The following is an 18,297-nucleotide window of genomic DNA, read 5'->3' as shown; positions in this document are numbered from 1 at the left end:
AACGGTAACATTTTGTATACTTTTTGAAACATCTCACTGTTTTAATTCATTTCTCTAATGGAAAATTGCAAAAAAGCTCTAAACGCGCGTTATTTTGTTTTGAAAGTAACCGACGTGCACCACCATTTTAGCTATACTTTGGAGAACTTCACATTAGTTCTTCTCTCGCGGGGTCAGCTTAAGAGCTTAAGTTTTGATATATTCTTTTCATCTGTGTTAAAACTGTGACCACGCTAGGAGCTCTTTTTGGCTCACTTTTTTTGTCTTTATTGCTCGAATACTCGGATACAGTCCTAATTTCCTTCTTTAAATTAAACTACAAGCGGCAAACAGTCAGGACTAAAGAAATACCCCGGGAAACGCTCACCGTTTATCAGTCCTGTCCTAGGGTGTTTACGAGCTGCCTTCATTCTGTTCTTTCAAGTAAAGTTAATTCATGGATGCCTCACAAAGTTTTCGCAGGATCCTTTTCTCCACTTTTATGACGATTTCATGAACAAATACCCCGCCGAAACGCTAAGCTGTCTTTACCAAATTGCTCGACCTGCGTAATTATTTCTAGTACTTTGATTTCAGAATTAAACACAATAACAATGTAATTTGCTTTAGAAATAAAAAACGGGCCTTTTTTTTGTAGAAGCGCTGTCTGCGACGTTGCTCATTTTAAATATCCCTTCAATCATGGATGATCCCAGGGATCCTCTCTAGAAAAAAATCCTTTTTTACAAGCTGCGTTACACAGACACTCTTTACGCTCGTCACGCGTTACTTACCTAGTTAGGGAGGAGTAAATTTCGTGACAAGTACAAAGATCGCTTAATTTTTTTAACGGTCTGACCATTTTTTGGGAGAAAAAGATGTCTATCAATAAAGTAGCAGTCACCGAACATCTAAAGAAAGAAACTGCAACCGAAGTCAAGGCAATAGCTAAGTGTCCCTTTACTTGTTTAATGGTCTTTAATCAGTGTTTTCCTCAACGCACGCATTTGCTGCATGATGTGGCATTGCGACATGAATTACACATAAAGAACAAGAGCGAACGATTTAGACCCCTGTGTTTGCATTTTCAATTTAAACATATTTTCACACAGGCTAGAATCTTGTCACAACGGCTAGAATGTCACTGTAGGAATGAATTAGGAATTTCAACATTCAAAGAATTCTTACACAGGAATCTTACATTGGGAGTTTGAAAAACTTTATCATATCCCAGTGTCACTTGCACGTGTCTAAGCACGCCCCTCCCCCCCCCCCCCCCCCGCTCCTTGTGTAGCTGTTGCTATTGTTTTGGGGGCTAAAGGCACATTTCCAGTTGTTGTTCTCTTGTACCTTCGAAGGGAAGCAACCAATTCTTGTAAGACCTTTGGAATGCTGCTACCCGGCCGACCCAAAATTTTCATACAGATCACACTTCAAAGAGACTTGTGCCGAGTTATTAGAAAATAAATTATAAATACACATGAACAGAGTGCATTTTATTTGTTGTTTTAATTTTTTCAGCTAAACAAAAACAATTCTGACTACAAAAGATTGTGCGACTCACACAAAGCTTCAAGTATTGTCTATCACCTTAAATTACTATCATTGCAGGTACAGAATAACGGTCTCCGTATACCAAATGGTGTCCGGATCAGTTTAAATAAAAACAAAAAAGTTAACTTGGCTTAAAATGACTACACTTAAGGCTTTACTAATTTACAGCTAAGTTCCTAAATAGAATTGACTGGTGCAGCCACTACTATACGCATGGCAAATGAGACAATTTTCAAAGCACTTTTCAATCTAACAAAGAAGTCGAAGTAATCTCACTTTATTAACAAGGAGGGTCATAGTTAACGATGCTGTATTTACCCGGAGAGACCTGTTTTACCATCAACTTAATAATATTCCAGAATCCCGCCAAATCCTTTACTCTGAACAGGAACTGATCTGGTGGATAGGAGGCCACCTTCATTATCTTATCTATTCTATAGATGTAAGATCCAACAGCAACCACATAAATATCCACTCCACTGTTTTTCATTGCGTTGGCATTGACATCGGGTAAGGTCAGATCACCATCAGTGAAAAGGAAAACAATCCTCCTTGAAGGAAAGGCACGGCGACCTTTGAAAGATAAAAAACATTTACTACAAACAATTTAGCGATAGAAGCAATGAAAAACATTTCAAATATTTTTTTGCTATTGTTTCACTTATTCTTATTTAATTTTTTCCTTCATTATAGAAAACTGAATTAACAACTATTCACCAAAGTGGAGTATGTTTTACTAAAAACTAAAACAGTCAAATAGTATAACCCGAAAGGATTTTTAGACTAATGTATTCCCATCAACGATTACTATGTTCTCGTTCGTGTTGCTCGAAGATAAATAGCGAAGGAAATCCGGAGTTTGCGTAGCCAATCAGAGCGGGCCAACAACGCTATCCACTGTTTTAGTACACTCTTTTTTATGAGAATACATTTTTTCCGAGCCAGGCTGAATATTCTTATTTTTCTGCCGATTTTAGGCCGAAAATATTCTTATGAACATTCTTAGAAAACACCGTTTGACATTTCCGTTTTAGCAAGTATTGGGTAATCAATTACAAGTGTTTGGTGTCTAGATCTGTATCGCGTTACATTGTGCAAACGATTGCTTTTCGTTGCAGCCTGGCCGTTTTGGCTTTAAACAAAGCATTCCTAACAGAGATATTAAAAGTGACGGAAATGAAAATAACTGATTTTGTTTAAACCAAAAACTATATTCTTTTCAAAATCTCAGCCTCGGGTTTATTCTTAAAATATTCTTAAAAATTCGCAAATTTCAGCCTCGATATTCTTATGAACTAGATTCTTATAAAATAAAAAGAGTGTATATAAACAAACATCAACGACCAGAGTTTTCAAAGGCTGATTTTCAGTTGCTTTGCGATACTTTTAAAGGCCTAGTCAAATAAATCCATTTTCTCTCTCTCCTAGATACATCAGTTCTGTCCCGAATAACCGAGCGGACAGTTTTTACAGGGGCTACTGTCTTCGGTGTGTGCAGAGGCCGGCTAATGAATGTGGATTACATTAGCGCCCAACCTTCCCCATAAATCTTAGAAGACAAACTTCTATTACGCCCACGAAAACCTTAGCCTACATTGTCTACATTGTGTAAAGAATACCTGAGAAAGGATCATTAAACAGTTTCTTTGCTTCTGCTAGTCCAGCTTGAGAGTTAGTCCAGCCACCTGGATACGATATCTTTGTTATCTCACTGGCTGCTGAAGAGTATGGCAAAAACTTGAAATTGACCTGGGCTGTGGAGCCAAAGGTAACGGCTGCGTACTTCGTGTCGAACCCAGGATGGTGCAGTGTTTTCATCATGTGTTTAAGTGCTTCTTTTACTTTCTTGAATTCGCAAGAACCAACCGAGCCAGAACCGTCCATCACTAACACAAAATCTTCAGTGAAAGTTTGACGTTTCTTAATGACCGCTCTTTTAACTGTTTGAGGATAGCCGAGAAAGCCGGCCATGAGCTTCTTTGCAGTGACATCCTGGGAAGGCACAGTTTGAAAAGCTGTAAATAAAAGGCAGAATTATTCTCTAACATGGCAATATAGCGAACAATTGCTCAGGATAGAAAACACTTTTCACATATTAAAATATTATGAGTGACAAATCTAAAGATTTTCTTGAAATGTTGTGCAAAATATCTTATTTGATTGTCCTCGCGACCCAAGCAAATAATGTAAAACCAAGTTCGAGTAATTGAGGTTTCCTGATTATTAAGTTTGAATCGAAAGCAACTCGTTAAATTCGAAAATTGAACTTTTGTCAATTGAAACCTTGAAATAACTTACCCTGATAATAAGAATCGTTCTTATCTTTTGGGTAACTTTGGAGAGAGGAAAGTGCTGAACTTGGTCCTGTTAGGATCACAAGCAGGCAAATCACGGAGGCAAAACATGAAGCAAATCCTGACATTTTCAAGTTTTGTTCACTTTTCTGGGCTTTAAATCTTGGTTTCAAGTCATGAGGAGAGGCGATTATTTTATAGAGAAATTAACTTCCGTGTGATTGTCCTATTTCTGGCACAGCTTGTCGGTCAGTGTATGCAACTTTAACCTTGTATCAGCTGAGAAGGAAATTAAAGCCAGTGTTGCACTTCACGATTGAAACGTGCTTGATCATTCCCGACAACACTTCAGTACTCCAAGAAACACAAACTCAAATCCTTTTTTTGTTTCTATTATTTAGTGTTCAAGCTCCACTTTGACCCCCTTTCATGAAATTGGGGAAAACAGGATCATCTCTCATGGCACGTGCACACACGAGAGGCTTGAGGGAGGAAATATTCGTCTCATCGTTAAGTTATCAACATTTCATTTGTTGTTACGATAGAGATGGGTAGAGACGCATGATTAGCAAGCATTGGCCGAGAGAATTAACACTTTGAGCTAGGAATGAGCTGAAATAGATGAAAATAAAAAACCCCGCTAATGATACGATGAAATTTGTTACTATTCCCATCGCGTGGGTCAGAAATATCTCATCTAGTATACAGTAAAAACCCGCGTATAAGAACCTAGGTTTTTTCAAGTTAGCCTAAACAGGTTCTTATATAAATGGTACTTAGTGTAAAATTAGGCTCACTAGGTTCTTAATTAGGTTCTTAACTTTTGTTCAAGAAATAAAGTAGAATTTTTAAATGATCTGCTCTTTAATGTCCAATAACAGTATTCTTGGAGGCTTTGGTAGGCAAAATACTAATACTATTTTAATCTGATTCTGTTAAATGATACATATAATAGGTTCATTTTACTAGTTTAGCTTATTTTAGATTGTTTTTTTATTGTAAAGCCACACGTTTGTTGTGACTAGCTTCTTAATAAAGACTTCTAGATCTACTACTACTACTACTACTACTACTAAAATTAAAACTATACTGTAACCTTCACTATAATTCCCAATAAATCATGTAACTATGCTGTAACTATAATGTGTACAGACTGTGTTATAAATATATTTTTGAGAAGATTTTTTAATTCTATATTTTTGAGAAGATTATTTTTTCTTTTTGAACATAAGAACCTGTTTTAGAATTTTAGCCTAAAATGGCTCTTATGTGAAGGGTGCTTAAAAATGAAATTTTAGCCTAACAGGTTCTTAAATGTTAGGTTCTTATACGCGGGTTTTTACTGTACGTTTACATATGAAAGAGTTCTTTTGTTTACACCGCAAAGAAATCGTTCGTTGGCACTAAGTCGTACTGACTTTATTCATGAAAAATGTCTTCCATAACAAAGAAGAAAGTTGAAAAAATATCAGAAAACTCCACTGTGCTCAACCAGAGACCAATTTTATATGCGCAAAATACTCCTTAAACCGATGTGCATGAACCGAGGTGTCATTGAGATCATGTAATAAAATCACCTGGAAGGTTTATTGGCTCGAAGTTAACGCAAAAATAAGGAAACAAGAAAACAAAGGAACAAGTGGGTAAACAAGGAAACAAGGCTTAACAAGGAAATAAGAAAACAAGGAATTAAGGAAACAAAGAAAAATGTGACGAGTGACCAAGGAAAAAGTGCATCAAGGAAGGAAGAATGTTGAACTTGTACTTTTCAAAAGAAACTGAGGACAAAAGGAAGTATGAATTGTGTTCACTGTTCTGTGCTACTTACTTTTATTTTAAGATTTTTCAAAAATATATCATATTGAATATACTTATATTATTTAAACTGTTTTATTAAGAAGGCCATATTCAAATATTAAAGATAAAGGAGATGATGAAGAAGTTTTCTTCCACGCACTGATTTGAACTGAATAGTGAACTCGCAATCCAATCATTCGTGTCACATTTTACAGTCAAATTTCTTGATATACATGAGACAACCCTAACTTTAAACTGGCACTGTTTGAAGAAATCATTCATAACGGTTAAGGAAAATGGTCTATTGAAAACGCTTTTCTATAGCTTAATTTAGCTCAAGTTTTTTTCTATGTAATAAAAGACAAGAAGTAGTTTCCGGTCTAGATGATTCTTGTTTAGATGCTATTTAATAGTAATCGGACTGAGTGGAGTACAATTCAGGGAGTAATGGGGCGAGTAATTTCAAAATCGGCCGAGCGCGCAGCGCGAGGACGATTTGAAATTACGAGCACTATTTCTCCCTGGATTGTACGACACGAGGTCCAATTACTAATTAATCGTGTCAATAACAAAATTCGAGGTTAGGAAGTCTTGGAGAATCTTTGTTAGTGTGAAAAGGTCAATGGTAAATTCAACTGGTTGTACAAACAGTGGGAAAACAACAAAAAAGAACCCATTTGTATGCGCGTGATTGACGCGCGAATGGCGCAGGTGTCCAATTACAGGTATCCAATTTGAAGTTGTTCAAATTGGATACCTGTAATTGGACACCCACGTGATCGCGCGCCGATTACGCGACAAATAGGCGCGCGCAGAACCAATCAAAATCGAGAATTTTGTTATAGATACGATTTAGTTTGTAATAATGCCTCAAGCTCGTCAGGGTTATATTTATACGCACGTAATTCGTTTTCTATATGTCCTGATGATTGAGCTCTGAAATGCAACATATCTCATTGTTTCCTCAGTTGTTCAGTTGCTCGTCGTTTTCCTTGTGCGCATACTTCTAAGATGTTGTTTTAGGATCTTGAGACCACCGAGGATTACTACGGTTCACAATGAGCTCAAATACCGCGCCGAACATAAAATTTCTTCCCCCGGTAATGCCAGCCAACTCTACTCCCATACATTCCATTTAACTTCCCCATGATCCCAATTGTAAACACTCAGGCGGTTAGGCCACGTTTGAAGAGATCTATACTTCCGTGTGATTGTTCCAGTTTAAGTACCGGTTTGTCAGTTTGTTTTCAGCTTTGAACCTGTATCAGCTGAGAAGGAAGAACATTGTTTCACTACAAGTTTGACCTGTTGTTAGCCTCTAAATTTATTCAAGAAAAAAGGCTCGGAATAAATAGATTAACGGCAAAGAACTCGAACACTAATCTCGTCTTCCTGTCTCATATCTATTGTTTTAGCTCCACTTTGACCTTTTCTCATGAATACAGCTACTGACAGTCTGGTATGTTATAGGTGGGTTGGTGCCTCGGTGGCCTAAAATTAGTGATTAAATTGTGATAAATGAATAAACAAACGCAGTTAGTAAACTCCTTTGAAATGCATCTCGGCACATTATCTTGAAGTCTTTAAGCAAGCAGTATGGGAAGGTATCTAGTGTAGAAGTAACATGTAAATAAAACAGGATCGGATCAATGCATATCGGCTAGATCGATGACATCACCGCATATATAGTGCCTTCCTGAAACGTTTTTAATACACATTTCAAGACACGCATTATTCTGTAGAAATATGTATTAAATTTTTATACTTTTATGCTCAATGCAAATGCAAGCGCACATGAAAAAAAAAGTGCAATCAGTCGACGGACAAGAATCATCACGTGCACGTAAATGGCCGAACTCCCAATCGACGTCGCACGATAACTTACGAAAAAAGCCGAATGTCACAGACTTAATACTTTCTTAAATACACGACGATGACATTACTGGCGTAATCTCTTGAGAGACTGTAGCCGTAAAATAAAATTACCCATCATTGCAAAAACGCAGAAAATTTTTTGTGCCTGCGAAAAATACTCAAGAAATTCAAAACAATATTTCCTAGCAAAAGGCTTTCGGTGTGCACGTGCCATGAGAGATGATCCTGTTTTCCCCATTTTCATGAAAGGGGGTCAAAGTAGAGCTTAAACAATAGATATTAGAAACAAAGAAGGATAAACATTTGTCTTCTTCCTGATTTAAATTTAGTGGTCCTTGTTTACTTAAGTTTGTCGGGAATGAAGGAACACATTTCAAACGTGTGATGTGTAACAGTGGTCTTCCTTCTCAGCTGAAACAAGTTCAAAGTTGCAAACAACTGACAAACTGAACCAAGAATAGAAACGTCACGCGGAAGGCAATTTACCTATAAAAATGATCACTGATCTCCTCATGATTTCAAACACAGAAAGTTTACAGCCAGAGCGCCGAGATCAAGACTTGAGAATGCCAGGATTAGTTGCCCGCTTTGCCTCCGTGTTGTGCCTGGCGTGAGTGCTTGTGATTCTAACAGGACCAAGTTCGGCACTTTTTTGGCGACCGCCACCTGTCCCAACTGACCCACCAGCTTCAAACAAACTTTATTATCAGGGTAAGTTATTTCAGGTTGTTTTAAATTTCTTAAAAATTGCTGGCTGCAACTGGTAAAAATTTTTAATTCTTGAGAGCTTGTTAAGACGAATCACTGTCTTTGTCCGGAAACAGTAGCATTTGCGCAACGAGAATATGTTCTGTAATATAAGGTGTTATTTATTTAAACTTTATATTTTACGCAATGAACTGCATGTGTCACACAACAATTGATCTCTGGTTTCACTATAAATATATCGCAGAACGGTATCTGTAGTGGACAAATTAATCGAGCTTAGTTTTGTAATTGGGTCATTCGGGTCACGACTTTATTCAAAAGCCCACGGAAAAGGTTTCAACTCCTAGGCTGCACATTCCACGTGTAGAGAACTGGAACTAGTTATATATAGAACGATAGGGGACTGGCACTAGGCGAAGAAGGTTGTTAATCTAAGATGGCGTGAAACGCTTCGAATGCGTATTAAAGTTAGATGTTGTTATTTGTCGCTTGTTGGGCGTGTGGACTAACAAAATTGGCGACCCCGCCAGGACCTAAAACTCAAGGACAATGAAGGACTGTAGGAACCACTTGTGGCGAACGATTTTGGTATGTTTTTGAGCTTATCTGTGTTTTTCTTCGCGACCACGTGCTTTGTAAGTTGCCCGCCATATTTGTCAACCCGTGTGGAGAAGAACGAAGGACACACTATGGCCGAAGACCTTCAACTTGAAATACAGTCTAACATTTATGCCGCGGATTGGAGTTCACTCGAGCGAATTGCGGAGTTCTTTAAAGTCGAAATTGAAGGGAAGAGCAAACTATTCGTGTCGAAATTTATCGTTCAGCAACTCGAGGAAGGAATTGGCAAGTTGAAAGAAGCCGAAGTTGTGCCATACCTTGAAGATGTGAAAAAGTTGTTGACAGAAAAACCTTCTGGCATCAAGGACGAAGGTAAGAGTGGCAAGTTTGTTCCAAGTGTTTCCAAACCTCCCAGTGTAGCAAAGGAAGACTCAGTTCAAAAACTGTTGGCGACCAGCGCTTTACGTAGACAGTTTAAGATTAGTGGTCAAATTGGGGAGCCGGAACAAAAAGATAAGATTAGCTTCTCTTCGCTTGCACGTCAGATTCAGACAGGGTTGGCCCAGGGTTATGCCGAAGATGAAATTGTTGATGGTGTGATTCGTTCAATCACACCTGGGATGGTGCTTAGGAGTTATCTGGAAACTTACAAAGACTTAACATTGGAACGTTTAAAGAAGATTCTTCGTAGCCACTATGGTGCGAAAAACACATCAGAACTCTATCAAACACTAGCATCATTATGTCAGAGCTCAAAAGAATCACCTCAAGTGTTTTTGATGAATGCCCTAGATCTGAGGCAGCAGATTCTGTTTGCATGTAGTGAAGGAGATGATGACACATCCCTACAGTATGATTCTGGGCACATACAGTGTCTGTTTCTTCGAACAGTAGAAACTGGTTTACAGGATGAAAGTATTCGTGCTAAGATTCGCCCATTCCTAAAGGACCCCAATGTGTCAGATGAAGTGTTAATGCAACAGATGAGTATGGCAACCTCAGCAGAAAAGGAGAGGGTCAAGAAGCTAAGGAACAATAGCAAGACCAAACCACCAGCATTATCAGTGTCTACAGTATCTGATGACTCATCTAAAGGAAAGGAAGAAAACAAGAAAAGCACCCCTCAGAATGATCTTCTAGCAGCTATCAGTGCAATCAAGTCAGAAGTTGAGGCATTGAAAAGTGAGGTCAGAAAGAAGAGCACCGACCAAAGTGTACCCCCCTGGGAAGTGGCCGGAGAGAAGAAGACCACCTTTGTGTTCAAGCTGCCTTGAAAACAAGAAGGAGTATTGCAATCACTGTTTTAAGTGTGGGAGCCACTCTCATTTTGCAAGAGGATGCAGGGAGCAGTTAATCAGGAATCGACTGCTTCCGCGAGACGGGAAACAGTCGTAAATCCACCAAAGTCTCACCAATGTAACAACTGCTGTAAAACCGGAGTCAAGCAAGGACAGCTTAAAAGATGTAGTCAGTGTCGAAGTGTATGGTATTGTTCCACAGAATGTCAGAAAGGACACTGGTCTGATCACAAGGTGTTGTGCCAAGCAATAAGTCATCTCTCTGAGGCAAGTACACGTAAGTCTAAAGATTTTGTAGACCCAGCCTGTGTTAGCCATTTAACTCCAAGTGAACATGCTAAAGTTATTGGCCTTGTTGGTAAGAAGTGTATGGTAAAGTGCTTGCTCAATGACTGTGAATGTGACTTGTTATGGGACACTGGTGCCCAGGTATCCATAATATCAGTCGAATTGCTTCAGCAACACCTAGGACAAGTAGCTATTAGACAGTTGTCAGAGCTCCTGGATACAAATCTAAATTTAACAGCAGTAAATGGGACCAAGGTACCTTACATTGGGTGGGTGGAAGTCAGAGTGAAGTTAACCTCTCTCAGCAGTGATAGTAGTCAAGAAGAACTGTTAGTGCCTTTCCTTGTAACATCAGAAAAGTTAGACTGTCCTATTCTAGGATATAATGTCATTGAAGAGCTGGTAAGCCAGGACCAGAATCCAAAGCCAATTATTTACAACAGTTTCCCTGGAAAAGATAAGACAAAATTAGATGCCTTGGTACACTTTATTCAGAGTTCAAGTTCAGATGCCATTTGTAAAGTGAGAACTGGAAGAAAAGATGTGGTCATACCTAAGGATAGCACAGTCGCTGTCAGTTGTCGTGCAAATACAGGACCTGTGTACAAGCAAACACCAGTGTTGTTCGAGCCAGACAGACTAGCACAGTTGTTGCCAGAGGGCTTAGAAGTTAATGAGACTTTGTTAAACATCAAACCAGGAAAAACTTCCCGTGTACAAGTTGCTGTATACAATGGGACAGATCATGACATCACACTAAAGAGCCGCACCTCATTAGGAGTTCTTCAGGCAGTGAAATCAGTGACTGCGGCAGACGTGAGGCTGAGTGAATGCCGTATCCAGACCGACCAACAACATCAAAGGGAGCACGAGCCTCAAGGGCCAACAAGACCAACTCCTTCTGGGCAGCAAGATGGAGAGAGCAAAAACCATCTCCCAGCAGTTGACCTTAGTGGCTTAAACCATGATCAGCGGATTGTAGCTGAGACAATGCTGAGGGAAGAGCATGAGTCATTCTCATCTAGTGAAGAAGATATTGGTTGCATCCCTGATCTGGAAATGGAGATTAACCTGAAGGATAGCCAGCCAGTGCAAAAGAAGTACACGTCGATCCCTCGACCATTGTACCCAGAGGTGAAACAGTACATCGAAGACCTTCTGAACCAGAATTTTATCACTGAATCTAAGTCTCCATATTCCTCTCCAGTTGTCTGTGTCCGAAAGAAAGATGGGTCTCTGAGACTATGCATCGACTACAGAGAACTTAACCGCAGGACTATTGCTGACAGACATCCCATCCCTAGAGTCCAAGAAACCCTGGATAGTCTTGGTGGTAATAGTTGGTTCAGTGTTCTCGATCAGGGTAAAGCATATCATCAGGGGTTTGTAAGCAAGGAGAGCAGAGCAGCCACAGCATTCATTACACCATGGGGACTGTATGAGTGGATAAGAATCCCATTTGGATTGATGAATGCGCCTGCAAATTTCCAGCGGTGTATGGAACGGTGTTTGGGTGAACTGAGGGACAAAGTGGCTATTCCATACCTTGATGACATCATAGTATTTAGCAGGACCTTTGAGGATCATGTTGAGCATCTGAGGACAGTGTTAAGAAAGTTACGTGAACATGGAGTGAAGTTGAAGCCGCGTAAATGTAGTTTGTTTAAAGGTGAGGTCCAGTTTCTAGGAAGAGTTGTGTCAGGTGATGGTTACCGGATGGACCCAGGGTGTGTTAAGGCTATTGAGAAGTTAAAAGAAGTGTCACCTAGAACTGTTGGTGAAGTCAGACAACTTGCTGGAATATTAAGTTACTACCGCAGGTACATTAAGAACTTTGCCAAAGTTGCGAAACCAATTTATGATCTCCTAACTAGCACTGGGAAGGATGGTCAACCACCCTCAAAGACACCGATCTGTTGGGGTAGGGAACAGCAACTCGCCCTTCCAGAGTTAGTGAGACACCTCAGTCATCCACCTGTTATGGCTTACCCAGATTTCTCAAAACCATTCACTCTACACACTGATGCAAGTAAAGATGGTCTTGGGGCAGTGTTGTACCAAAGTCAGGATGGGGTCATGAGAGTAATTGCTTATGCTTCACGAGCACTGTCACCAGCCGAAAAGAAGTACCACCTTCATGCAGGCAAGCTTGAGTTTCTGGCTCTAAAATGGGCAGTGACTGACCATTTCCGTGATTACCTTTATTACTCTCCAAAGTTTACTGTTTTCACGGATAACAACCCGTTGACATACATTCTAACTTCAGCGAAGCTCAATGCCACAGGTTTGCGGTGGGTTAATGAATTAGCCGATTTCCACTTTGAAATCAAGTATCGACCAGGAAAAGCCAATGCGGATGCTGACACCCTGTCCCGAATGCCAATCAGCTTTGAGGAGTATATGGAAAGTTGTTCAGAAGTAGCTAGTCAAGATGTTCTGGATGCTGTCACTTCCTCAATCCATGTAACTAACACTGTTCAGACCGCTTGGTTGTCATCACTAACAGCAGTGCCTGATATCTTAAAGGAAGAGTGTGTTAACGTTCCAACTATGCCACATAGTGAACTTATCGCAGCTCAACAAGAGGATCCGACAATTGGTCGTGTCTTACATTTTATGCAAGTCGGAAGCCGTCCAACCTACCAGGAGAAACAGAAAGAGTCAGCTAGTGTACGACAGCTCTTACATGAATGGAACAAACTGTTTATTTCTGAAGATGGAATTCTTTGCCACAAATGTGGATCTAGAGATCGAATGGTCTTACCCAAGAAATACCACAAAAAGGTGTATGAAGAACTACACGAAAACATGGGGCACCTGGGTACAGACAGAGTAGTGGAACTAGCTAGAGAACGTTTCTATTGGCCGTTCACGAGGGCAGACATTACCCATTATGTCACGAAAGTGTGCCATTGCCTTAAGCAACGAAAACCTGCGACTCACGTTAATGCACCACTTCAACCTATTGTTTCTACAGCACCTTTCCAACTTGTTTCCATGGACTTTGGTCATCTCGAACCAAGCTCGGGCGGATACCAGTATATATTGGTGATCATGGATCACTACACCAGATTTGCTCAAGCGTATGCTACACGTGACAAGTCTGCAAAGACTGCTGCTGATAAATTGTATAATGACTTCATCATGAGATTTGGATTCCCAGAAACCATCCATCATGACCAGGGTGGAGAATTCGAAAACAAGCTCTTCTACAACCTTGAGAAACTGAGTGGGATTAAACATTCACGGACAACACCCTATCACCCGCAGGGAAATGGGCAGGTCGAAAGGTTCAACCGGACGCTTTTATCCATGCTGAGAGCCTTACCGGAGAAACAGAAATCCCGCTGGCGTGACCATCTCAATAAAGTAGTTCATGCATACAACTGTACGCGTCATGACTCTACTGGATTTTCACCTTTCTATCTATTGTTTGGTAGAAACCCGAGACTACCTATTGACTTAATGTTTGGCTTGAAACCTCCAGAGGGATTTTCTACATATCCTGAATATGTCAGAAATTGGCGAAGAGCAATGAAGGAAGCTTACGATTTAGCCTCTGCCCATGCAAAGAAAAGTGCAGACATGGGGAAACAACAGTATGACAAGAAAGTCAGACACACTGCGCTGTGTGAAGGAGATCATGTTCTTGTACGAAACATGAGTGAGCGTGGTGGCCCGGGAAAACTTCGACCTTACTGGGAGCAAGAAATCTATGTTGTAACTCAGAAGAGGAAGGATATGCCAGTTTATGAAGTAAAGCCAGAGAGTGGAAATGGAAGGTCAAAAGTTCTCCATCGCAACATGCTATTACCGTGTTCTTACTTGCCGGTTGAGACCCCACTTAAGTCATCAAAGAGTCGCCGTACAGTATCTAGGAGGTCCAACAGACAGCAGGCTTCACAAGAAGAGACAACCGGAACTACTGATGAGGACATTAGCCTCACACTTGATAAGCTTCAACAACTTTACGAGTCTACGAGACAAGAGTCATATGTAGTTGAAGAGGACATTGACCCTTGTATAGTTGATTCTCCAGACTCAGAGGGAGAAGAAGAAGAAGACCCGGAGCAACCAGTTGGTACAGTAGATGATGAGGCTGCAGATAGCTTACCTATAAGACAGTCACATCGTATGAGCAGACCACCTCTTAGGATGACCTATGATGTAATGGGACAACCGTCCTTCCAAACAAGTTCTACAGCAGGAATTCAAGGCGCCACAGTATCGTACCCACAGCAGTTGTGGCAACCTGTCACAATATCATGGATGCTACAACCTGTTCTGCAGCCCTATAGCTATTTTGCACCTTTTCCAGTATCATCACAGCCGATGTATCCTGTGCCTATGTGGTGTTACTAGCAGGCCCTTAGACATTAACTTGAGAAGAACGGAACTGATTTGCATTGAAGCTACGTTCATCCTAGATAAGACTGTTAAATGTTTCCTTTTGGTATTGTATAACGTACAACGTTTTGCTTGTGTATAGAGGTTCAATTAAGAGAATTATTTTTCTCTATCTCGGAATATTCTTTGTACAAGGAAGTCAAATTGTGTTATAGAAAAAGGCGTAAGGTATTGCAAAGATAGACCAGTGACATCTGAGTGCAACATAAGCTGTTAATCTGGCCTGATCAACCAGAGTACTTTTGTTCACCCCAGGATGAGATACAAGTGTACAAAGAACTGTTATATGAGATAACCTAGAAGAGACTATTGTCTATTTGTTCATGTTGAGGACAACATCTTTTTTCAGAGAGGAAGAAATGTAGAGAACTGGAACTAGTTATATATAGAACGATAGGGGACTGGCACTAGGCGAAGAAGGTTGTTAATCTAAGATGGCGTGAAACGCTTCGAATGCGTATTAAAGTTAGATGTTGTTATTTGTCGCTTGTTGGGCGTGTGGACTAACACACGAACATGTTCCGATTTTTCAGGGACATTACATTTCAAAGGTACGGTTTTATCTTCCATAGTCCCAGAGAGCCCTCCTCCCCCCCCCCCCCTGTCATAGGGGCAACATTCTTTCCTTGTAAAGAGATGTCTTTCCAATAACGGTCACCCTTATAATCTGCTTGTTATTTTATCATTTAACCATGGCTTTCCCTGATTTATTTGCAGCTTTTCAGACTGTTCCGTCCCCCAGTGTCACTGCAGATAAGCTTTTGACCCATTTTCTGCACATTCCTCAGCAAAATCAGTATGCGAGGCTTTACAAACGATCCCCTCCAGCTTCCATTGAAGATAATGTGATTGTCATTGACGGCTCGGGGTCGGTTGGGTCTTGCGAATTCGGGAAAGCAAAATTGGCACTTAAATACCTGATGGAACTGACCGATCCGGCGAAGTTTAACAGGACGTATGCAGCGGTCACCTTTGCCAGCTGGGCCACTGTCAATTTCAAGTTTTTGCCATACTCTTCAGCAGCCAGTGAGATAACGAAGATATCTTATCCAGGTGGCGGGACTAACACCCAAGCCGGACTGGCAGAAGCAAAGAACCTGTTTGATAACCCTAAATCAGGTATGCTTTTTTAGCCATACGTCCGAGGTAATATAGACAATGTAGAAAACGTTAAGCACCAGATTGCTGAAAACGGATGGGAAAAACAATGGAAAAAATAATAACAAAAGAGCAAATTTAAGCAGGGATAAGATAGCTTGAGTAACTACTGAGTAGGTTACGCGACAAAGGATGGCCAGGGGAATTATACTGACAAAGAACTGGATCAACAATATTACCATTAATTATAAGCTCGTTACAAAATCAGCTTTCTATATTTTTTCTACACGAATCCATGATCTTAGTGTGAAATAAGAAAACAACCTTTATTCTTTTTCTATCAAATAACTCTCAACAAACTAACCCCAAAAGGTGCTTTGTCCGATTTCTGTTTACTGGGCAATGAGAGAACACCACATTTGAACTAATAATTATTGTTATGGAGAAAGGCCCAATATGTCTTGATTAGCGGATGACCAAGACGAATAATGAGCACATGCCTTAGGAGGACACGTTCATTACCCGCGCCCAAACTATAGAGGGGTATACCCCAATTCCCATAACTCCAGGCAGGACTATCTTTCATAATATTAAAACGGAAATGACGCAGAGAAAAGACATGAAAAATTTTATACGCAGGCAAATATTTTATTTTTTATATATTACAAATTTTTCAAACTCGTCGCTTCAAAGTGCAACATTTATAATTTTCTGGATATATATATATATAACAAAACTTGGCTGGCAATTTTCACTTGCAGTTGTTACCACATTGTTTTTTAATATTCCTGCGCTTATAGGCACTGACAGCTTTGCAGAGCAAATTGGTGTTTCAGCTACAACACCAAGAATTGTTGTGAGTCAACTGATGTTTTCTCATTTGTAACAGGTCGCCGTGCTTCCTCAAAAAAAATTGTTCTCGTTGTGACTGATGGACAATCAAACCAACAAAAACACTTGACCGTACCGAATGCCGATGCGCTGAGAAGTGCCAATGTGGAAGTTCAAGTGCTTGCTGTTGGAAAATACATTAACGGGATAGACGAGATGGTAAAGGTGGCCTCCACGATTCCGGGTCTAACCAATACTCCCAACAATAAATTGCTTTTTAGAGTCAAAGATTACAATGGAGTATGGGATGTCGTTAAGATAATGCTAGAAAAGGTAGCTCCTAATACATGGAGAATCGTTAAGGGCCATTATGTTCCCCTTTGCCCCTAAAGTGAGAGTAGTTTTAACTGTTTTGTCTCATTTGCTGTGCGTAAACGTCTTAGACCAGCGAACTAGTTTCAGCCAAAACCCTTGGTTCAGTGTAAAAGAAAAAAACAAACAAACAAATTAAACAAACTGATCTGTAGACTACAGTTGCTAGTATAGTCAGCTTTAGCTGAGTTTTCTGATTTCGCTGTGCAAAAAAAGTACAAATGTCTCCGTATTCGCTTGATTGACAATTACATGGTAACTCAAATATCCTAGGCTTGCCGTAAAGCTATGTTAAGTCTTTTTTTATTATCCTTTCCGATATTTTGTTTAGTAGAAAAATAAAAACTTGAAATAAAGTGAAATAAATATTTTGTGCTTTCTTTGGGTGATATATCTAGCAGTATTTACAGTGTTTTATTTTCAAACGCCCCTGAGATACATGTAATTTTTCTGTTAGAATTCATTCTTCTTTCAATGCGATCTGTATAAGCTAAAAAAAATGCTACACTCTGCTCCATTTTTATATGGCTTTATCCCTCAGTATATTTGGCAATCAAGGGTCTCTAAGTCGAGGCGTTGCGTCACTGCTCATTGGAAATTTACCCTTATGGGACTACAGTGGAACCCCGTTAATACGGACACCAAGGGGACAAGCCAAATTGTCCATATTAACGGGGTGTCCGTATTAAACGGGGTCTCAGAAAAAAGTTACGGATACATGTTTTATCGACACAAAGGCAAAGGCAAACGTTTTTACGGCAACAAAACGTTGATCAATGGTACTGTAACAATAAATAAAAAAACGGTAAACACTCTGACTAAAATTAATAGATTTTACGAAAACCTTACGATCTAGTCAGACACTCGAACTAAAAAACTCTGATTGTAACCGTTCTTAAACTCTACAAACCCATTTGAAAAATTCGGTAACTTTACTTTGTACGGAAGCATTTAATTTAAAAGAAAATGTATGAGGTTTTCGTCGGGACCAACGAAACTGTCCGTAATACCGGGGTGTCCGTATTAAGCGAGTGTCCGTAGAGCGGGGTTCCAATGTAGTTCCATAACCGTTTGAAATCCCGGACTCTTGGCACAAAATTTGTGGTATATTACCACTTTTATGCCTCCTCACACTAGCTAGCTAAGTAGTTTTTGCCATTGATCGTTAAACGAGACTACGGGTGGTCCGTCACACACTAAAAATTAAAGTGTAGTCTTACAACGGTAAAACTGTA

General features: G+C 39.9%; 2 protein-coding genes and 1 pseudogene across 2 annotated transcripts in view; 2 read left to right on the top strand and 1 right to left on the bottom strand.

Annotated features, from left to right (window-relative positions):
- Window positions 1-1,523: 1,523 nt before the first annotated feature.
- LOC144641916 (matrilin-3-like) lies at window positions 1,524-3,981 on the bottom strand. The gene is made up of 3 exons (XM_078500933.1): window positions 3,832-3,981; window positions 3,153-3,548; window positions 1,524-2,106 (listed from the first exon to the last, which is right to left on the bottom strand). Exons 1-3 carry the CDS (start codon window positions 3,953-3,955, stop codon window positions 1,814-1,816), a joined length of 813 nt encoding a protein of 270 aa, XP_078357059.1. The 5' UTR covers window positions 3,956-3,981; the 3' UTR covers window positions 1,524-1,813.
- A 1,155-nt stretch (window positions 3,982-5,136) lies between these two features.
- Window positions 5,137-18,297, top strand: part of LOC144643847 (uncharacterized) — a 158,983-nt gene continuing 145,822 nt past the window's right edge. Inside the window, exon 1 of the mRNA XM_078503229.1 lies at window positions 5,137-5,148. The gene's annotated coding sequence lies outside the window, so the exon portion shown is untranslated. The remainder of the gene's footprint in view (window positions 5,149-18,297) is intronic.
- On the top strand, window positions 7,994-17,080 carry LOC144642255 (integrin alpha-X-like; annotated as a pseudogene).

Source organism: Oculina patagonica, chromosome 2, assembly GCF_052425735.1.
Source record: "Oculina patagonica isolate OP01 chromosome 2, crgOcupat, whole genome shotgun sequence".
Taxonomy (NCBI): Eukaryota; Metazoa; Cnidaria; class Anthozoa; order Scleractinia; family Oculinidae; genus Oculina; species Oculina patagonica.
The sequence above is the reverse complement of the archived record's forward strand: the minus strand, read 5'-3'. Positions and strand labels throughout refer to the sequence as shown.

Excerpts from the sequence above, each read along its gene's own strand:
- LOC144641916 (XM_078500933.1), bottom strand. The coding sequence starts at position 3,955 with ATGTCAGGATTTGCTTCATGTTTTGCCTCCGTGATTTGCCTGCTTGTG. Across the intron at positions 3,549-3,831 it reads GAACGATTCTTATTATCAGG|CTTTTCAAACTGTGCCTTCC; the intron begins GTAAGTTATTTC and ends TTTTATTTACAG. Across the intron at positions 2,107-3,152 it reads GTTTAATGATCCTTTCTCAG|GTCGCCGTGCCTTTCCTTCA; the intron begins GTATTCTTTACA and ends TATCTTTCAAAG.